Below are 21,692 nucleotides of genomic sequence, written 5' to 3' on the forward strand. Positions count from 1 at the left end.
CCCTATCTGTATTTTCCAGTTTGGATATTGTGGTGTTTTGCCCTTTGGAACTATGCTTTTGATTATGCAGCCCCTGCGAGCGCGCCTACGAAGCACATTCTATTTCTTGTTTACTTAAATTTCCAATAAACATATTGAAACAGAAAAATATCCCCAAAACAATAAAAAAAATTTAAAAAGCAAAAGTAAAAAATACTTGCTGTAAAACATATCTATTTTGCAAAGACATAACAAAAAACACGTGTTACAATCTCTATAAGGACACAGCATTTTTTTTATCTTGTCCTGAAACGAGACAAGCTTTAAGCCCCTTTCACACAGGACGGATCCCCCCGTTATGATCCGCTTGCTCAGCGGGGATTGCTCCGTTTATCCCTGCTGAGCCAGCGGATGACAGGGTGGTCCCTGCACACTGTGCAGGGACCACCCTGTCAGCTCTCCTCTATGGGGGATCGGATGAACACGGACCATCTGTCCGTGTTCATCCGATCCGCTCTGCAGACGGATAGAAAAATAGGATTTTCCTCCATCTGCAGAATCGGACCATAGCGGAGACGGACGATATCGGGAGTCAGCGGTTCATCCGCATGCACCTGCTATCCCATAGGGATGCATGTATGTCCGTATTTCAGCCGCAAGCGGATGGATGAAATACGGACATACTGTCTGCATGTGTGGGCATTATAAAACATAGGTTTGTGTGCTAATGAGGCAATTGAAAACACATGCACAGTCCATGAAACTCTCAAAATGCAAGTTCACCCAATGTGGAGACAGAACTTCAAAGTAACTAACCCAAAAAACACTCTGAGCATGCCCAGAAAAATTGCTGTAAAGTGCTGTTCACACACACAAAAAAGAAAATCAAAGTCCCTGAGCATGCCCAGAACAACAAAAATGCAGCTAGCACAAAATAAGCCGGTCGGGGGGGAGAAAAGGGCCAAACATGAGTAAAATTTATACAACAAATACCATTGCAAACTATGGGAACTGATTTGTCTGACAAGTCCCCACTTTGGCTTATATTTTAGTTATTGGCCTTAAAATGGGTATGGGGGCCCAGGTCCCACCCTGAGGGACATATATCACCAATTTGGACAACCCCAAAAACAAAACAAGGAAAAATGCAAAACTGCTTAAAAGCTAGTAACTTGGGAGGGCTACTCCGCCTGTAAAGTGGTGCACCTGTAACATGTATCCAAATTGGAGATAATCCCAAGAATGGGGATATTTTTCATGCAATTTCATGAAATTTTCATGGAATATATTTCCCAGCTGCAGTTTAACTAGGCTGATTGGCACAACAAAACAAAAAAAGTTTGATTTGTCTAAAAGCTGCTTTCCTGGTAGCATATACATGCGTAACATGGACTGGTGGGGGTACTTGAGGACAGGTTTGAGAAGCACTGATTTTAGAGCACAGAGCTAAAATCTAGCTCAAGACAATCCTATTCTAATTGTGGGCATTTTAAGTTGGGCTTTGTGTCCCTTTTCTGAAAATTGGCTTTACTTCCTGTCACATAACCAAACAGGAAGTGAGGGTAAAATGATACCAATGTCTTTCCTTGGGAACACACAGGTCAATCTAACTAGTGTCCCCATTAGGCAAATTGCACTCTAGCACTTTGTTGTGTACACCCCAAATTATTAGGTATTTTGGGGTTTATTAAAGGCAAATCCACTCTACAATACAATTGTACTCGCTGTAAATCTGAGGGAAAGCACTGGTGATTTTATCATCCAATCATGAAGAAGTAAAGATGCTAGTGTTGTTATTTTCCTTGCATGTCCCCCTCAGGTCTACAGCGACTGCACTTCCATGTGCACTTGCAGTGCAAAGTGGATTTGCCTTTAGTAAATAAACCCCAAAGTCCAAGATATCTAATATGGGGTGTACACCGCAAAATGCTAGAGTGCAGTTTACCTAATGGGGAAACTATTTATCTTGACCTGTGTGTCCCCAAGGAAAGACATTGGTAGGTTTTACCCTCACTTCCAGTTTGGCTATGTGACAGGAAGTGAATTTGAAGGAGAAACTTGCAAAATGTGGGCGTTGTCTTCACCGTTATTTTTTTGTTTTTTAATACATTTGCAAAGATTTCAAACAAATTACTTTCACGTTGCCATTATGGGGTATTGTTTGTGGAATTTTAGGAAAATAATTTAATCACTTTTGAAATAAGGCTAATTTAAAGTGATTGTAAAGGTTAGTTTTACTTTAAAATAACAACCATGCCATACGTGCCTCCACTGTGCAGCTCGTTTTGTCATCCCTTCTGGGGTCCCCCAGTGGTGCTGGTAGCTCCTCCCCGCATCAGATAACCCCCTTGGAGAAACCCTCTCCTGGGGGGTTACCTTGCGGGCGCTTTCCCGAGTCCAGCATTCGGGATCCATAGCCACGAATGCCGGACTCAGCCCGGCGCCCACGTCATTGGATTGGATTGAAAGTAGCGGGAGCCAACGGCTGCGCTGCTATCAATCTATCCAATCAAGAGCCGAGACAACGGGCAGAGAGGGATAGCGCGTCTCTGAGAAAGGGAAATTCCAGGCTCAGATAAGTAAAATGGGGGGGGGGGGCCGCTGGGGGGCCAGTCACCAGGATGCATTAAGGTGAAAAAACCACCAGGGTTTACAACCCCTTTAACCTAACAAAATGTGGAAAAAGTTAAGCTCTGTGAATACTTTCTGTACGCAGTGTGTATATAATGGTTCCTGGTAAAGAAGGCAATAACATGAAGCAACTGACAATGTCACAAAGTAAATTATGGAAACCCCTCAAAAGAAAGAGGTAGGAGTTGATCATTCAGCCCAGGACTTACCCCATCTAGGTTGCGGTCTGGCAGCGCTCCTTGCGGGCAGCGGCTCCTGTGTCCTCTTTTCCTCTTCTGCATCAAGACGGCTTCCGCCGTGCATCTCTTTCCTCCTAGGCGTCCAATAGGATCGCCCGTCCTTTCAGCCAATCAAGTAACGGGTCACAAGACCTGCTTCCTGATTGGCCAGGAGGAGTACCAGTGTGGCAATAGCGAATATTCATTCGCTATTGTCACACAACTGGGTGGGCTTGTAATGCAGTGCTCTGTGCTCTGAGCCCACCCTTTATTGAAGCCTGTTAGAGCTAGGGCTGCAACTAATGATTATTTTCATAATCGATTAGTTGGCCGATTATTGTTTTGATTAATTGATCGGTTAATGACCTTAAAGTGTGCTGTATAATTTAGTTAATATGTAAAGTTAAAAAAAAGGCAGTTTATTCTTAAATATCTCTATGCAGTGATAAATATAAATAACAAACTATATGGTTACAGAGCAAAATATCTAATCCACTCTGAGAATAACAGACACACTGTATATACTATTAGAGGAGAGATATACTGTATATACTATTAGAGGAGAGATGGTATATACAGTATATATCCTTTAATAGTATATTAAAGTGTGAATCTGGTAAATATCATCAGACTCAGAGATCAAATTTTTTTTATTTAGAAAACAATGTCTTCCTTCAAAATGTAATTTTTCTAATTGTTAGTGGGGTCAAATCGACGTTCATTTTCAACCACAGTGATGGGAAAATTTGGAACTAATAGAAAACCTCTCGGTCAAAGGAATTTTCAAACCGTGTATGTGGTTTTCATTCAGAAATTACATTTATTTTAAATACAGAATGTTAAAAACAAGGGAAAATTTCAAACAACATTCTTTCATTCAGCGAATGTACAAAGATTTTTCATCTGAATATTCTCATCTGAAAATTGAATCCGTGTGACCAGTAGAAGGCTCGGTACACACCTATGCAATTTGCTTTTGATCTGTTTCTGCAGTGCTTTTTGCTGTGCATTTTGATTTTTGCGCACGTGATTTTGCATTTGTTTTTGGCCAATTTATTGTTGGGCAGATTAAAAAATTGCTGCAAAAAACGCATTACATGCTTTTCTGCAGCTTCTCCGTTGAAGTATATTGAACCATAAAACACAATTTTGCGTTAAAAAAAAGTACCTGACTCTTTCCAAATACACGCTGGCAGAAAAAAGCACAGATGTGAACGTGTCCCATAGGAAACCATGTAAATGAACTGTAGTGCGTTTCTGCAAAAAACACATAGGTGTGAACCAGGTCTAAGACGTTTGGTAACATAATGGGGTTAAAAAAACGAAAATGAGCCCTTTATAGTAAAAAAAAAAAAAAAGCATATAATCTTTACTGTAAGGGGTTAATTTTTTTTTACTGTAGAACTGTGAAAGTAATATTTACAGTAGCAATTAAGGGCTCATTTTAGTTTTAAGCCCTATTATATTACTGGCCAATTAATCTATTATAAAAATAGTAATTGATTAATTTCATAATCGATTAGTTGTCAATTAACCAATTAATTGTTTCAGCCCTAGTTAGAGCCTTGGGCTCTAATCATGTGCTTAAAAAAAAAAAAACACCCCTCCTTTTGGAATCCATGGTCTGGCCCCCTGCATATAGATCAGGGGGCAGGACACATGGATGGGGGGGCGGCACCTGTTCGCCACCTAATGGACAGGCCGCCACTGGAGGGGAAACTCTCCTTTAAAAAGAACTTAAAGAAATTTGAACTTTTTACTTAATTCTTTTATATTGAAGATTTAAAAAATCCAGTTTTTATTTCTGCTAGCTGAAAACACACAATATCCAGATTACATGAGTAGAAAAATCTGAATGCAGATTGGTCCAACCATGGAGCTATAATAGACCTCCAGTTCATGCTGTTAACAGTTGGACTGTGCCTTAGAGGAACTTTTTTTCTATTTATTTCGTACGTTTTCACCGCATCCAGGTCGCATAACTCAGTGGAGCCGGTTCACACATGTCCTCCACAGTACAAATTCCAAAAGGGTCCTGTGCATTTTTGGGTCTGGTTCAGGTGCGATTTCAGGCAAAAGATTTGAACCAGAATCACACCTGAACCGGTGAACAGAAGCGCACCGGAACCCATGCTGGAAACCTATGGCCAGACAAACAGTATGTGAACCTGGCCTTAGGCTCGGTTCACACAGGGGCGGCACGACTTGCAGCGCGACTCACAGACGCGACCTGCAAACGACTTCAGCGGCGACTTGCAAAACGACTTCTGTATAGAAGTCAATGCAAGTCGCCTGAAGTCGCCCCAAAAGTAGTACAGGAACCTTTTTTCTAAACAGTTCCATAGTACAGAACGGAGCACGACTTGTCAGGCGGCTAAGTCGCCTGGACAAGTCGCCCCTGTGTGAATGGAGCCTTAAACTTTCACAATAGTATATAAAACCAGCTTTTGAGCCACACATCCACATTTTGTGAATCCAGCCTTACAGGATAAGTCCACCTTAATACTAAAATCGCTACATCTACAGACATCTATGATGGAAGCCTAACCTATCCCCTATAAAGAAGAAATCGATATACATACTTTTTTTTGAAGCTTTTGACACACCGACAATGGCAGTGAAATTAATGGGGAGTGACGTCACCCATACAGTTACTGTGGGGCTTCCGTTGTCGGCTGTGTCCTCTGCACCCACCTCCACAGAGAAGCCACAGCTGACAGCTCAGCATGGAATCAGGTCGGATCAGCTTCAAAAAGGTATCTATACTGATTTCTTCTTTACAGGGCTACTAGATAGGTTAGTGTAAGACCAGGGATATAATTATTATTCACGATTTACCCCCATACACAGATTTTTGTTTTTTATATTTACCAAAACCATGTAGTGCAAGGGCCTGCCTGATTGCAAATTAAAACTCTTAAGGTTTGACCTCATATTACATGGTTTTTGGTAAATCTGAAGACAAAAATCTGCAGAAAATCGAATAGTGTGTATGGGGCCTTAGGCTGAACTTTCACAATAGTATATAAAACCAGATCTTGGGTGCACCATGTCCATATTTGTCAATGTACTTTATAAATATGAACTTTATTTCTCTCAGGGACATCAAAACACCGTTCCAGGATCCTGAAATAACCAAAGAATTTCAACCAAAAAGTAAATGGAGAGATGCTCTCCACACAAGCCTGCAGATCATAGAAAGAGCAGGTAATTCATGATATATTAAATAGTAAAATGTTCATATTTTTTTTCATCAGGGCTCATTCAGACCGGCATCCTCTGTGCTAAGCCACTTTTTGCTGCCTATGCATCCACCTCTGAGCTGCGCGCAGACAGCCCATAGAAGTTGATGTAGACGCAGCATCTGCACAGACGCAGGCACATGTCAAAATTAGACATGCAGTCAGGAGCGGGTGCAGGGATCTGAACTAAGACACTGTCATGTGATTTAGGCAGAGACCGCCATATTTTTTATGAGATTATGAGGATCTACAGAATTCCTTATACATTTATTTGGATTCAGTCTGGCTTTTTCCAGCTTCTGTGTTTCCTTTGCTTATTGTGCTATTTCTTCTTCTTGCTCTCACCACGCCTGTCGATCATTTGCTAAATGTCATCACCTGTCCCCTTTATGTGGGCCTTCATGTTGTGGTGTCCCACTTTCACTTGTTTCTTGTTCCAGACCTGCCTATGAATATTTGTACATTGACAGGAGCCAATGGTGGTACACTGATTGCCATATCTTTCTGGAGCTGTGTTTTTTTTTTGTTTTGTTTTGTTTTTCATTCCAGTCCTTGCTTCCATCTTAACTATTCTCTAATCCTACCTTTTTTTTTTTTCAAGGGTGTATAAATTCATATTGTCACAAGTATCAGTGTAGTCACAATGTGGAGCGAATGTCAGTTCACGCATACAACAATACCATTCTAATCCAGAATATGTGTTCTCGCTTCTGATACAGAACATCTCACAGATCCATATCAATGGCATGTTCAGCGGATTTTGCAAGGGTAGTTGATTATGTTAGGACTTCTAACAACAACAAGTAAAGTAAACAAATCTCAGAAAACTGCTGCGTCGAAAGCTACAAACCAATACGGTAAAAGAGAAAATTAGGAAAAGAGTAAGAAATTAGAGTATATATGAAGAGAAGGGTAAAGGTAAGGAAGTAAGGGGGGGAAGGGGTAAGACTAGAGGGAACATTACCCCCTCCCGCTTCCACTCCACTAGACAGCCCCAGGTAAAATCCAGATTCTCTGCCACTATGCAAGGAGGGGATGGAGGCTGGGCTCACACTAGGACACGGAGTGGCTCACAGCAGGGGGCCTGGTGCATCCCCCATTCAGTGGTTCAGGTCTGATTTCAGTCCGAATTTTTTGTACCTGAAATGGACCAAACGATGCACGGGACTCCTGTGCAATTCGCACCAGAGCCGCTCCAGAGATATGTGAACCGGCTCCATAGAGAGCCCGTCACAATTTCCTGCTATTCAAATTGGATGTGAGGAAACCTGCATCCAATTTGCAATAGTGTGAACCCAGCCTAAAGGTCCATCGAAGTTGAAAAGTGGGTCCAAGATTCTATATTATAGAAGTGATATATAAGTTGATACAGATCCTCCCTAGAAAATGAAGATGGTTTCTTTCACTTTAAGGTGATTGAACATCTGTCTGTAGACAAAATGTAATCAGTTTTGTAGCTACTGTATATTAGCTGTGATCGGCATGGGTAAGCTTAAAAGGTAGTGCACTGAATCCAAAGTCAGTAGGGGAACAAAAAGGGATTCCAGAAGAGTTTTTTTAGTAGTTTCCCAAAAATGACAAATGTTATAACATTCCCAATAAATATAGTATTGAGCTCTGAAGTAACCGATCAGTTCAATCTATTGTTATTATCAGTCATGTATTACTTTGTCTAATCCCTATAGTCTAGCTATCAATCAATACGCCAAGCACATTGTTTCGTTAATATCACAATACTACCACCATTGGCTATGAAATCAATACACGGTCTAAGGTCAATTAAATCTCATTTATTTCCCAAGGAAATAAGAAAACGTGCATCAAGTATCAGTAGAAGTTACAATAATACATAGCATACAATCAAAGTGCAATATAAGCCTTATACTTATCGATCCTCGTGACTGGGTCTCCTGATGGAATAAAGAGGCCCAACTCATGGTTGCAACCCTTTTTGTTAAACATACCTCAGCCATACCACACCCCATAGCCCATCCTACTTCTCCCGTAGACCAATCAGCGTCTCTGGGGCGTTTCCTCCCCCAGGCTAACAGTCCTGCCATACTTGGCCTCTGGGGGGCAGTGTTTGCCCATGAATTGCAACTGCTCCGACTGGATTGCCATCTTGTGGCTCGATCTCGGACGCCCCACCAGCTGTCCTTTGTTCTTTCAGACAAGTCGGCACCATATTGTCTTTGAAGTTCAGTACATTCCAGGTGGGCTGAATAGAACTCATTCTGCTATTCAAATTGTGTCACATTCCTTGCTTTTAAACATGTGAGACTGCCTGGCATCAATATGGCTGAGTTCGGCTGTACAAACAGCTGTGTAGATGTATAATATTAATTCCTGTCTGATTCCAACAAGCTCCCAGATACTTATTGCAGGAAGAAGAGGATAATGCCGGAACAAGTCAATGTAAAGCCTCATACACACGATCGGACTTTGTACAAACTTTCCTGTGGATTTTTGTACAAAGGGCTTCGGCCATGAACTTGTATTGCATACACACGGCAGGACTTTTTTTACCAACTTTCACCAAATCACTTGGTTTTTCTGCTCTTTACCGCCACCTTTGGTATTGTTGTCTGATTGTTTTGCATTGGTTCTGAGCATGCGTGTTTGTACTTTGTACAAAAATCCTATGGCTTTCTGTACACCCGATCGGACTTTGCTCCATCAGACTTTTGTTGCCGGAAAGTTTGTCCTTTTGCACAGCCAACAAAAGTCCAATGAAAACCGAAAAAGTTTTTTTCCGATGGAGTGTACACACGGTTGGATGTTGCCTTAAAACAGCTAATTTTCATGTTTGTTGTCAAAAAGTCCGATCGTGTGAATGGGCCTTACGTTAGGAGATGCTGATGTGACTCTAATGCCCAGTACACAGGATTGGACTTTCCAACAACACAATTGTGGAATTTGTTCGAAGGTTGTTGGCTCCAACTTGTCTTGCATACACACGGTCATACAAATGTTGGCCAACAATTAAGAACGTGGGACCATGGTGACATACAAGACGTATGACGAGCCGAGAAAAGAAGTTCAATAGCCAGTGCGGCTCCTTCTGCTTGATTCCGAGCATGCGTTAACTTTTGTGCGTCGGACTTGTGTACACATGATCGGAAATTCCGACAGCAAAGTTTTTGTTGCCTGAAAATTTGAGAACCTGCTAGCCAACATTTGTTGGTGGAAAGTCCGACAACAAATGTTTTATGGAGCATACACATGGTCGGACTTTCAGCCAACAAGCTCATATCCAACATTTTATTGTCGGAAAATCCGATCGTGTGTACAGTGCATAACCCTTTCTTGAAAATATGCAATTCCAGTTCTTGCTGTCCAGTTGCTTATTACTTTGCAAATAGAGTAGGGGAAAGTGGTTGAGCAAAGGGTACTGTAAGAATATTGGAGCAAAATGTGAAGCAGCGAAGTAGAGTAGAAAACATTTAAAGATTCCTATAAAAAAAAAAAAAATTCAGGACCAGTCTGGCAATCTGGGTCAAACAGAAAACTATCTGGTTGGTTGTAAAGGTAAAAGTGGCTGGTCAGGTGGACACTTGCATACCTTGGCACCTGTGACGTGATATCAAGTAAACCTTAATCCACCGAACTTTGAGAACCACTGCTAAAGAAGCAGGATTGTTTGACAAATGCTAAACTTCTTATGCCTGCTACTGGCAACCATTACAATGGTGAACTGTTTATTTTACTATTTCTCATTTCCTTTACAAAGTGCCCTTTACTTTTCTTTTTTTGCAGTTGAGAAGACGGATATTCATTTTACTGTGATCGATCAGCTCCAGGTTATATGTAACCTTGCAGTAAGTAATTTGCACGCCAGACCTCATGTAAATAACTGGTTACTTTAAAACATTGCTCCCATTATAGATGTTTTATTCTGTATCCTTAGGTTCACACTTGTGCGGTTTCCCTGCAGCTGCATTGCTCATGCACAGTAGCCTATTCATTTGAATTGGCTGCTGTATCCACTGAAAACGCAAGGAAAAGGTCTCTGCACCTTCTCAGAAAACACGGCCGCATGGAACCCGTGTAGTGCAGTGCGGTTTTCAGTGCATAGGGGTACCATTAGGATTGATGCTATCCTCATGCATCTCCTGAGCGGAATCGCTTTTTTATTGTGTGCCTGGAACAGGTATCGTCCTGCAGTGTCAGCCACCTGCACAAGTGTGAACCTTAGAGCTTGTTCACGTGAGCACAGGGGCACATATAGCATGTGTTTATGCACCCAGAAGGGCTGAACAGATCGTTCTGCACATCAGAAAGGATGCATGGCCCTGGACGCAGTCTGCTTCGTATAGGTTTTAAAAGCTCAGATGTGCAGGAATATCTATACAATCGCTCTGTGTCCAAGCCTGTCATGGTGAGCTCCATGAAACACTGTCACTTCTTCTGGGCACATATATATAGGCTGCACAAGCTTTTGCACCCTTTGGAATGACCCCTTAGAAAAATCTGTCCTGTAAACACGGGGGGGGGGGGGGGGGTCTCGATTGCTGCTATTGCTACTGCCTCTCCAGTATGTCACTGGTATCATCGTGAGAAATCCAGGAATGCGGAGTTTGATGGTACACTGTACATCAACCACTCTGCCTCTCTCATTGCCTATAGTGGCAATTTTCCAAGCTCCAGTGCTGTGGGAGTTTACCAAGCACAATGCTATTACCAATTTTGAGTAAATAAGTATTTGCTTAGTATTGTCAGATGGCTGGAGCAATCAATCAGGATGGCAAGGGAGTCTGAAAAGGTTTAAGAGTTGGTTTATTAAAGGGGAATATAACTCCCCCGATTTTCAACCCCCCCACACATCCTTTACCTGTATTGCTGGGTTATGGTTAAAGCACATCCCCACTCCCTCACAGCAAATGCGGCATTGTCCTTCTGCAATCAGCTGTTCGGGTGACATAGCCTGGGTCCTGCAACGGTATGTTGCTGCTCTTCAACTGGCTGCCTCTTCCTGTTTGCTCTGTGTGCCTAGTCTTGTGACATGAATATATATTCACTAAACACAGAACAAAAAACAAAACAAAACAGAATTTGTGATTACAGGGCAGGGAATTGTGGCGTTTGTCTGGGGAGTTTACATAGAACAATGTCCCTTTTGGGAAATAAGTTCTGCTTTAAGTTTTTCCTTTTTTTAGTATTGACACTCACCAGAGAGGTGAGTATAATGCCCTTTATTTAGGGCTTGTTCACACCAGATGCTTTCATGGAGTAGCACTGGGGACACCATGGGTGAACAGTTCACAAGGTAACGACAAGACACAACAAGGAGATGTGATCCTCTGGGCCATAGAATGACACAGCTTGAGGAAACCGTCCACCGGGCCACACAGTAGGCATGGCCAGGGGCAGGGATCCTCCAGGCAGTAAAAGGGCACAGCACAACAGGAAACAGTCCAAAGGGCCACAGGCAAGCACAGCACAATGGAAACAGATCTGAGAGTGACAGTATGGCACAGCAAACGGTAAGTCTCCAGAGAGAGATAGTAGGGCATGGTAGAGGAGGACAGGATGATTCAGGGACTCACATCTGGGACTCTGGGGGCCCACACCCCTTCGTGGAGTGGTGTGGGTGGCTTGCACTGATGGATCCGTGGAGGCAGTGTCTTGGGAGCCAGTACTTGATCCAGGGGAGAGAGAGGAGCAGAGGGGGTGCAGACACTTAAGGTAAGCTGATAATCTTACACACAGGCCTACTGCATTTAAAAGACACCCCTGGCCATCATTGTTATATTGAACTTGCATTTTGTAGACTTCACTATAAACATAAGAAGATCTTCATAATTTCATTAGTGGTTTGTAAGGTATGGTTATCATCATAGATTCTAGGTAGAGTAAAATAGCGTTATTCTGGCCTGGCCAGAAAAGCCATAGAGTGGCTAGTAAAGAAGACATTTTTGAGTTGTGTGATCTTTAGCTGCACTTCCACCCCTGAGAGTTACTAGAAGATGAATTATGTTACTTTCCAGCTCAAATTGTGCTGCCCCAGCTGGTCTATATTTTCTTAACCTCCCTAGCGGTAATCCCGAGTCTGGCTCTGGTTGGGATTTTAGTAACATAAGCGGTAACCCAGAGCCAGACTTGGGATCGCATCGCTGGATACAGGGAGGACACAGGGAGAAGTTACTTACCTTGTCCCCTGGATCCAGCGATGTCCTCCACGCTGTGTGATCGAGCTGTCCTCTGCTAGATTCACGCAGTGCCCGAATGCCGTCGAGCTCCGTTCCCTGCGACGTTACGGCGCACGGGAGCGGAGATCGGCGCCAAATTCAAAAAAGTAAAAACACACACAGTACTGCAATCTTACAGATTACAGTACTGTATAAAAAAATTACACACCCCCTTTGTCCCTAGTGGTCTGTGCAGTACCCTGCATGCACATTTATATTATAAATACTGTTTTTTTTCTGCCTGGAATTTGGAGATTGTCCATAGCAACCAGAAAGTGTCCCTTTTTCAGTGTTTTTGGATTTGATTACATTATTGAATAATTTATATTATTATTTATTATATTATGAACGTTATTATACCCGGGATGTCTGCTAGACTCTGGTTTGAACAGATTTAAGAGAGTTATTCCTAAGAATTACAGGACTACAATATAAAACGCCAAATTTCCATGCAAAATAATTGTACCGCTTTCAGCACCTAAAACCAGAACTAATCATACCGCCAGGGAGGTTAATTAGCTTTCCTAAGTATCCTAGATGCATTGGATGTATGTTTGAACCCTGACGGGGTCACTTTAAAACCCAGCTCCAGCCACATCTTTTTATTTAATTTGGAAAGGTTTTTATTTTCATCTGTTTCCCCTATTGGGGAGCCTTTCCCATCACTTCTTGTCAGGACAGGAAGCAAAAGAAAATCTCTCCAATAAGGGCACAGACAAAACACATTTTAGTAGCATAAGGAATGTCTGATAATATTTTTGTTGCTCTCCCAACAGAAAGTTTGACCTTTCCACTTTATCCAAAACTGAAATTTTACTTTTACATTCCAGCAGGTGCAAATCTACAAAAAGCCCACAAGAGGACACAAACGCAGAGTGCATTACTGGAGGTAATGAAAAATAAAATGAATACTCACAAAGGTGGAGAATATGTGTTGTATAACACCAAACACAATCCAGTGCGGGAACCACGTGGCCTGACACACCATACCACTACTCTAGTAAGCTGACACATTTTAGGGAATTCACCGCCTTCAGAGCTTTTATATATTTACCACTTATATATTCTCCACCTTTGCGAGTATTCATTTTGCTGTATATTTTAACACCATAAACCTCTGGTAATGCACTAGGCATTTGAGCCCCCATGTGTGCTGTTTTTCAGTTTATATTACGTACTAGATTCCCCAACCTGAGGAGGACTGCACCGACGAAGCATATACAAAGGATGTTTGTTCATTACCACTGATGGTCTGCTGCATATTGTGACTTCATGGCAGATCTCTAAGCGTTGGAAGTGATTGTGTTTAGGTGCAAATCTACACCCCAAAGAAAGTGTACAGCACAGACCATCTTGGCATGATACAGTACAACATTCCAAGACACTCCTTACTAGGCATTAAAGACGATCAATCTAAAAGGTTTCTAAAATAAAATCAGTAAAGCCCCATACACACTATCAGATTTTCTGCTGCTTTTTTCCTTCAGATTTACCAAAACCATATAATATGAGGTCAAGCCTTAGGATTTTCAATTTGTATGCAATCAGGCAGGCCCTTCTACTACATGGTTTTGGTAAATCTGAAGGAAAAAAATCAGCAGACAATCTGATAGTGTGTATGGGGCTTTAGTCCACAACACAAATGATCTGGCATTCATACCGTTCAGGCAGCAAAGAGGACCAATGTGACATGTTCTTTATTTAACCACTTCAATACCAGGCACTTTGCCTCCTTCCTACCCAAGACAATTTTCAGCTTTCAGTGCTGTCTCTTTTTAAACAACAATTGTGCGCGGTCATGCAACACTGTACCCAAACTACGTTTTTATCATTTTCCTCCCACATATAGAGCCTTCTTTTGGAGGTATTTGATCACCACCTGGGGTTTTTATTTTTTGCTAAACAAAGACCAAAAATGTTGAAAAAAAAAATGTTTCTTAGTTTCTATTATAACATTTTGTAAGTACGTTTTCTCCTTCACTGATGGCTGCACTGATAGGGCGGCACTGAAGAGGTGGCACTGATATATGACACTGGGCACTGAAAGGCTGCACTTATAGGTGGCACTGATAAATGGACACTGATGGGTGGCATTGATGGGCATCACTGTAAAGGAGGCACTGGCAGGCATTACTGATGGGCACTGATTGTCATAATTTCTGGGCACAGATTGGCATTCCTGGAGCCAAGGGTGGCATTCCTGGTGTTCATCAGTGGTGGTCATCCCTGGTGGTCCTGGGTAGGCATCCGGGGGGGGGGGGCTAGGCTGATAAACAGCGCAGACCCCCCCCTGTCAGGAGAGCAGCCGATATGCTCTCCTCTGCTCGCGTCTGTAAGGTGAATGAGGAAAATCAGATACACGGCTCTTCCTGTTTAAACCATGATAAGCTGTGATTGGACACAGCTTATCACGTGGTAAAGAGTCTCCATCAGACTTTACCAAGATCGGTGTGTCAGAATCATTCATGAATTCAGCATGGGAGGGGCAATTACTTTTTCACATAGGGCCAGGCAGGTTTGAACAGCTTTTTCAAGCTTGGGTTATCTTTGTGTAATATTAAAATTAGTTTGATGATCTGAATCATTTAAGTGTGAGAAATATGTAAAAAATATATAAAATCAGGAAGGGGGCAAATACTTTTTCACAGGTGTGTGTGTGTGTGTGTGTGTGTGTGTGTGTGTGTGTAGTGGTAGATGCCTTTTCAGTAAGTTCACAGCGAACAGGAACTTTAGTTTAAGGGCATGGTAGCCCACTTTTATTAAGAAGAACAAAATAAAGTTCATACATGCACTTTGTTGCCCACACAGGAGTTCTTCTCCCAAAAAACAAACGAAAAATGCAGAGCCACCTGGCTCACTTCAGCAATTCTGCCACTTATGCTTTACGCTTCAGCCCTCTTGGCCATACAACAGGGTTCCTGTACAACTACTGTACCTCTTTTCAGGTTCTTTGGCTGCTCAGCCCTTCCACTTCAGACTCTCATCTGTCTCCTTAGATACACACAGCGTCTATCTAGAAAGCAGCCCCTCCCTGCTCTGATCCTCAGACTTGGGTCTCTGGCTTCCATTAGTGCACACCTGCACACTCTGGACTCCTGGAGGCCTCTTGTCTCTCTGGGTGGAGCCCAGAACCCTAATCCTGACTCTGTTATAAGCCCATCTGCTCAATCAGCCAGCCAGACTCCAGGCTGTTCCCAAAACCCAGTCCGAGGATTGGAGATTCCTTCTCACCCATAACGCTATGGAATCTCCGGGCTCCAGGTCCCCAACTGGATTTTACAAACTTTGGAGGAAAACTGGGCGACAATTACTAGGACAGGGAATTGTACTGTCACTATAACTCTATATATATATATATATATATATATATATATATATATATATATATAACCAATGGCATCAGTGTGTCTTGCAACAATAGGGTTGCGAAGGTCTTGAGGGAGCTCTTTTACCCATCATGAGATACTACTTTTGTGACACCTTGTTAATCTTGGTAATGAGACGCCCTTTTATAGGCCATCATTTGGGACTGAAGCAGCTGATATTAATTTGCATTGACAAGCATCAGGATTGCTTTATAAGACCCCTTTCACACCGAAGGCGTTTTGCAGGCGCTATAGCATTAGAAATAGCGCCTGCAATCCACCCTCAAATGGCTGCTCCATTGTCTCCAGTGTGAGAGCCCAAGGGCTTTCACACTAGAGCGGTGCTCTGGCAGGACATCAGGAAAAGTCCTGCCAGCAGCTTCTTTGGAGTGGTAAAGGAGCGGTGTGTTTTACCGCTCCTCCACCACTGCTCCCCATTGAAATCAATGGGACAGCGCTGCAATACCGCCGGCAAAACGCCGCTATTGCGATGTATTGCTGGTGGTTTTAACCTTTTCTTGGCCGCTAGCTGGGGGTAAAAGCACCCCGCCAGCGGCTGAAATGTGCCGCAAATCTGGCGGTAAAACGCTGCAAAAAATAGCGGCGTTTTACCGCCGACGATATGGGCGGCTTGGCGTGAAAGCCCTCTAATTACTGACAGTATTTAGCTGGTATCTTGGCTTCCCATGCATTTTTGCACCTCCCTTTCTTCATGTGTTCAATACTTTTTCCCTGTGTCATTCCATTTTATTACACATAATTTAACCACTTACCCACTGGGCACTTAAATCCCCTTCCTAAACAGACCAATTTTCAGCTTTCAGTGCTCTCACATTTTGACTGATAATTACTCAGTCATGCACCACTGTACCTATATGACATTGCTGTCCTTTTTTTCACACAAATAGAGCTTTCTTTGCGTGATATTTAATCACAATTATTTTTTGCGCTATAAAAAAAAAAAAGACAGAAAATTTTGTAAAAAAAATTTGGCCAAAATGTATACCGCTACATATCTTTGGTAACAATAACCCAAATCGGTGTATATTACTTGGTCTTTGTGAAAGTCCACAAGCTATGGTGCCAATCTCTGAAAATTGATCACACCTGAATTACTGACATTACTGACGATCTCATTTCTTGAGACCCTAACAGGCCAGGAAAGTACATATACCCCCCAAATGACCCCCTTTTGCAAAGTAGACATTCCAAGGTATTTAGTAAGAGGTATGGTGAGTTTTTTGAAGTTGTACATTTTTCCCAAAATTCTTTGGAAAATAAAGATTTTTTATTCTTCACAAAATTGTTATATTAGCAGGCTATTTCTCACACACAGCATATGCATAGCACAAATTGCACCCCAAACACATTCCACTATTCCTCCTGAGTATGGCGATACCACATGTGTGAGACTTTTACACAGTGTGGCCACATACAGAGGCCAACATGCAGGGAGTGCCATCAGGAATAAATTAAACATATAATTTCTTGACTACCTCTTACACTTTTGAAGGCCCAGGAGAACCAGGACAATGGAAACGCCCCAAAAATGACCCCATTTTGTAAAGAAAACACCCCAATGTATAATCTGAGGCATATTGAGTCTTTTGAACATGTATTTTTTTTTTTCTACAAGTTTTTGGAAAATGTGTAAAGAAAATGAAAACGCATTTTGTTTTTTTACACAATGTATCTAAGGCCGCGTACACACGAGCGGATTGTCTGCCCAACTAAGTTCGTCAGACAATCCGACAGACAGTCCGTCCAAATTTTGAATGAACGGACTTGACCACACACGATGAACAGACAGTCCGCTGAAAGCTTGCGCGATGACGTGTACAGCACGTACGACGGGACTAGAAAAACGACGTCCATTACACAGCAAAGCAACCTTCGGCCGTGTAAATCCTTTCTGAGCATGCGCCATACTTAGTCCGTCCAACTTGCCTACACACGAGCGGACTGTCCGCTGAAATCAAGTTTGGACGGACAAAATTACGGAAATTCCGAAAGACTTAGTCCGCCAGACTGTCCGCTGAAAAAGTCCGCTGAAGCCCACACACGAGCGGATTGTCCGCTGAAACACGGTTCAGCGGACTAAGTTGGACAGACAATCCGCCCGGGTGTACGCGGCCTTACACATATCTTGTACATACCAAAAATTACACCCCAAAATAGATTCTCCTACTCCTGAGTATGGCGATACCACATGTCTGAGACTTTTCCACAGCGTGGCCACATAGATAGGCCCAACATGTGGGGAACACCATCAGGTGTTCTAGGGACATAAGTTTCAAATCTAATTTGACTACCTATTACATTTTTGTGAGGCACTGTAGAGGCATGGATGAGAAATGATATGGCATGGATGAGCATGAATGGGGAAGGATGAGCTGTGGATGGAGATGGCTGAGTATGGATGGGATGGCTGAGTACAACTGAGTATTGCTGGGTATGGCTAATCATGGATGGATGAGTATTGCTGAGGATGGATGGATGAGTATGCTGAGCAGGGATGGATGGATGGATGAGTATGCTGAGTATGGATGGCTGAGCATGGATGAATATGCGGAGCATGATGGATGAATATGCTCAGTATGGATGGGTGAGCATGGATGGATGGATGCCGAGGATGGATGAGTATGGATGGATGAGTATGCTGAGTATGGATGGATGAGTATGCTGAGTATGGATGGATGAGCAAGGATGGATGGATGGGTATGCTGAGCATGGATGGATGAGTATGGATGGCTGGGCATGGATGGCTGGAATGGGCACTGAGCAACGCTGTGGGCACCAATCTCCCCCCTTTCCCCTCGCACTGTACCAGTATGTACAGAGAGGGAAGAAAGTAACTGGACATGATGCCGGTTTGTTTACTAGTGATCGTTGCGACATTTGACGGAGCGATTACGTGGCTATCAGTGGCCGTTTACCATGATCTGTGATGCGCTGGGTGTTCTTGGGTGCGGGCGAGAGCTGGATTCTGGAAGGACATCATAGTACGCCCTCCCAGAGTTATCCGACTGTCCTGTAGCTGTCATTCGGCTATGGGCCGGTTGGTAAGTGGTTCATTTCTGAACTTGTTTGGTTTCTTTGTATGGATTGCATGGGTTGTTACCGATATGTGGTGAACATTTCATGTCAGTAGCACCTTTACAAAAATATTTAATTAGATTTAAATATTAAATATTTACTTAGAAAAATCGTGACATATTCAATACTTATTTTACCTGTTTTGTGTGTGTGTGTGTGTGTGTGTGTGTGTGTGTGTGTGTGTGTGTGTGTGTGTGTGTGTGTGTGTGTGTGTGTGTGTGTGTGTGTGTGTGTGTGTGCTCTGACGCTGCACAGGGCACGTATCATTCAGTACTTCTACAGTATAAACAGAGAACTAGGGCTAATTTAAAATATACACCCATAACACAGACACCTTTTGTTTATTCCACTTTTTATGTCAAGTCTAATTCATCTGCATGTCTAGCCCCACTGGTTTAACTGAGGTTGACAACAGAAAAATATGATTTTGTGGAGGCTATTACAAGTACTCATTCTAATCCTAATGTAAAAATAATTTCCAAGTGGAAATAAATAATAACATGGCTTTTAATCTCTTTCTGGAAGCAGCAGATTGTTCGGGAAAATGCTATAAACCTGCCTTTGTTGGCTAGTTAGGCGTCAGAAGCAAGCAAACAGTCTCTCAACAGTGAAAGCAGGGCATTGACGGTGGTTGGTGGACCTTGTGGGCACATGGTGGCAATCAGCATTGGTTCAGGAGTTGGATGTGAAACAATGAGCATGTCAGCTTATGCAACCATTGGATGAGATGAGTTTGTCTGAAAACCGCTAAGCTGAATCATTCATGTTTGTCCAAGACTAAAAAATGTATTATACTTTTGGCTAAACAGTGTCTGAATCCTCCTTCCTTATTGCCGTTTTTAGTGTCCTGTTTAGGGCCCAGTGTTCCATAGTTGGCTGTTTTACACATTATACCTGGTTCCAAGTATACATAGGGATTTTTGTGTCTGTTTGTAGTTCAATTTTAAACTGTTTCACAGAAGCAAATTTAGTTTAATATTAAAACTGTTTAATATTCCATAAAGTATTTTTCTTTCAATTTTTTGATGATGTAATAGGGGATGTATTGCATTATTGAAGAACCAGTTCTTTTCTTCTTTAGATCAGCCACCTTCTGTGTCAGCCTGACATCGGTTTGTCTGCTGCTGGATCCAACTTATGTCGTCATGGGAGTCTCTGCTGGCTTCAGGTAAGACCCACCAGCAAGGATTTATGATTTTTAATTAGGTGGCAGGTTCTTTTTGTGTTAAAACTGGCTCTCATTCAGTGTTGACCACCCGAGCATTGGAGCTGAGGTATAAAAACTCTCTTATAAACATGAAGATGCTGCCAGAAGTTATTTTTGCTTTTCCTTTTGTAAGCAGTGTTATAAAAAAAATAAAACTCTCGCTCCTGATTGGTTGCTGGGTTGCTGTCTGTAAAGGTTGAGAATTGTGAAGAGAACTCTAATGTAATTCTTATGAGGAATCTGTCAGAAAGCAAAAATATTGTGTGTGAAGCCTGAGCTAGAAGCTACAAGCTTCTTGTTTTTTAACAAGAAAAAGGCATAGACATTTTTACTTCAAAATTTACATAGTACATAGTTGGTAAGGTTGAATAAAGACAATAGTCCATCCAGTTCAATCTGTGTGGGTGTGTTCATGTAGATAATCATTTCTCATAACCTTGTCTGTTGTGTTCTCTAAGATGCACATCCACGAGTAGTTTAAAACGAATACTTCAAGCTGACACCACCGATTGTGGAAGAGTTCCACATCCTTACCGCCCTGACAGTGAAAAACCTCCTACGCAGCTTAAGGCTAAACCGCTTCTCTTCCAGTCTCATTGTGTGGCCCCGTGTCTTCTTACACTCCCTGAGAATGAATAGTTTCCCACCTATGCTGAGATCACTATTGAGATATTTGAACATTGCTATCATATCTCATCTTCTCTCAAGCGTCTCTTCTCCCAGGAGAATACATTTTTGTGCTTGTAGTTATTCCTCGTAACTTAGGTCGTCCAGCCCCCTTAATAATTTTGTTGCTTTTCCCTGGGCCCTCTCCAGTTCCAGCACATCCTTCTTGAGGATTGGTAACCAGAACTGGACAGAATACTCCAGATGTTGCTGAGTTTTATAAAGTGGCAGGATATGTGTGTGTGTGTGTGTGTGTGTGTGTGTGTGTGTGTGTGTATATATGTATATATATATTATTGTTTTTTTTTATTAGCATGCATTAAAAAGTAAATCCCCTTTTTAATGCATGCTACTGCAGTGTACACACGAGCGGCATGTCCGACAGAAAAGTCAGACGGAAGCTTTTCATCATATATTCCGATCGTGTGTATACCTCATCTGACTGTTTATGATTGAAAATTCTGACGGTCCTAGAAATAGAACACTTTCTAAATATTTCCTAGGAACCAATTGCTATCTGGAAAACCGCTCGTCCGTATGCTGTTCCGACGGACCAAAAACGACGCATGCTCTGAAGCAAGTACGAGACGGAAGCTATTGGCTACTGGCTACTGAACGTACTTTTTCTTGTCCCATCGTACGTATTGTACGTCACCGTGTTCTTGACGATTGGACTTTGGTGCGATTGTGTGTACGCAAGACAGATTCAGCGGAACTTCGTCGGAAAAACCTTAAGTTTTTTTCTGACGGGAGAACCGGTCGTGTATACAGGGCATAATATTCTGCTGGCTTTGCTTGCTGCAGCTTGACATCGCATGCTATTCAGTCTGTCTTTTACTAGGACACCCATATCCTCCTTCATCTGAGAATCCCCCGGAGCATCTACCCCTAGTGAGCAATTATTTTTAACCCTCAAGTGCATTACTTTACAATTTTACATTTTACATCTAGTTGCCGGCTCCAATTATTTAATCAGGATCTCTTGTAAGGTTTCTATATCCTGCTGTGATGTTATTGCCCTACTCACTTTTGTGTTGTCGGCAAACCCCAAGATTGAGCTATTTATCCCATCCTTTATATCATTTATAAATAAGTTAAAC

The 21,692-nt window shown here is 42.3% G+C and overlaps 1 protein-coding gene across 1 annotated transcript in view; it reads left to right on the plus strand.

The window, feature by feature from the left end:
- LOC143975899 (piRNA biogenesis protein EXD1-like) overlaps positions 1–21,692 on the plus strand; it is a 174,148-nt gene that overhangs the window by 92,903 nt on the left and 59,553 nt on the right. Inside the window, exons 6-8 of the mRNA XM_077478448.1 lie at positions 5,929–6,035; positions 9,827–9,888; positions 19,801–19,887. Coding sequence (XP_077334574.1) covers positions 5,929–6,035; positions 9,827–9,888; positions 19,801–19,887 — 256 coding nt within the window. The remainder of the gene's footprint in view (positions 1–5,928; positions 6,036–9,826; positions 9,889–19,800; positions 19,888–21,692) is intronic.

The sequence above is a fragment of the Lithobates pipiens genome, unplaced genomic scaffold (genome assembly GCF_037356315.1).
Source record: "Lithobates pipiens isolate NorthernLeopardFrog02 unplaced genomic scaffold, aLitPip1_a1.2 Scaffold_13, whole genome shotgun sequence".
Lineage (NCBI taxonomy): Eukaryota > Metazoa > Chordata > Amphibia > Anura > Ranidae > Lithobates > Lithobates pipiens.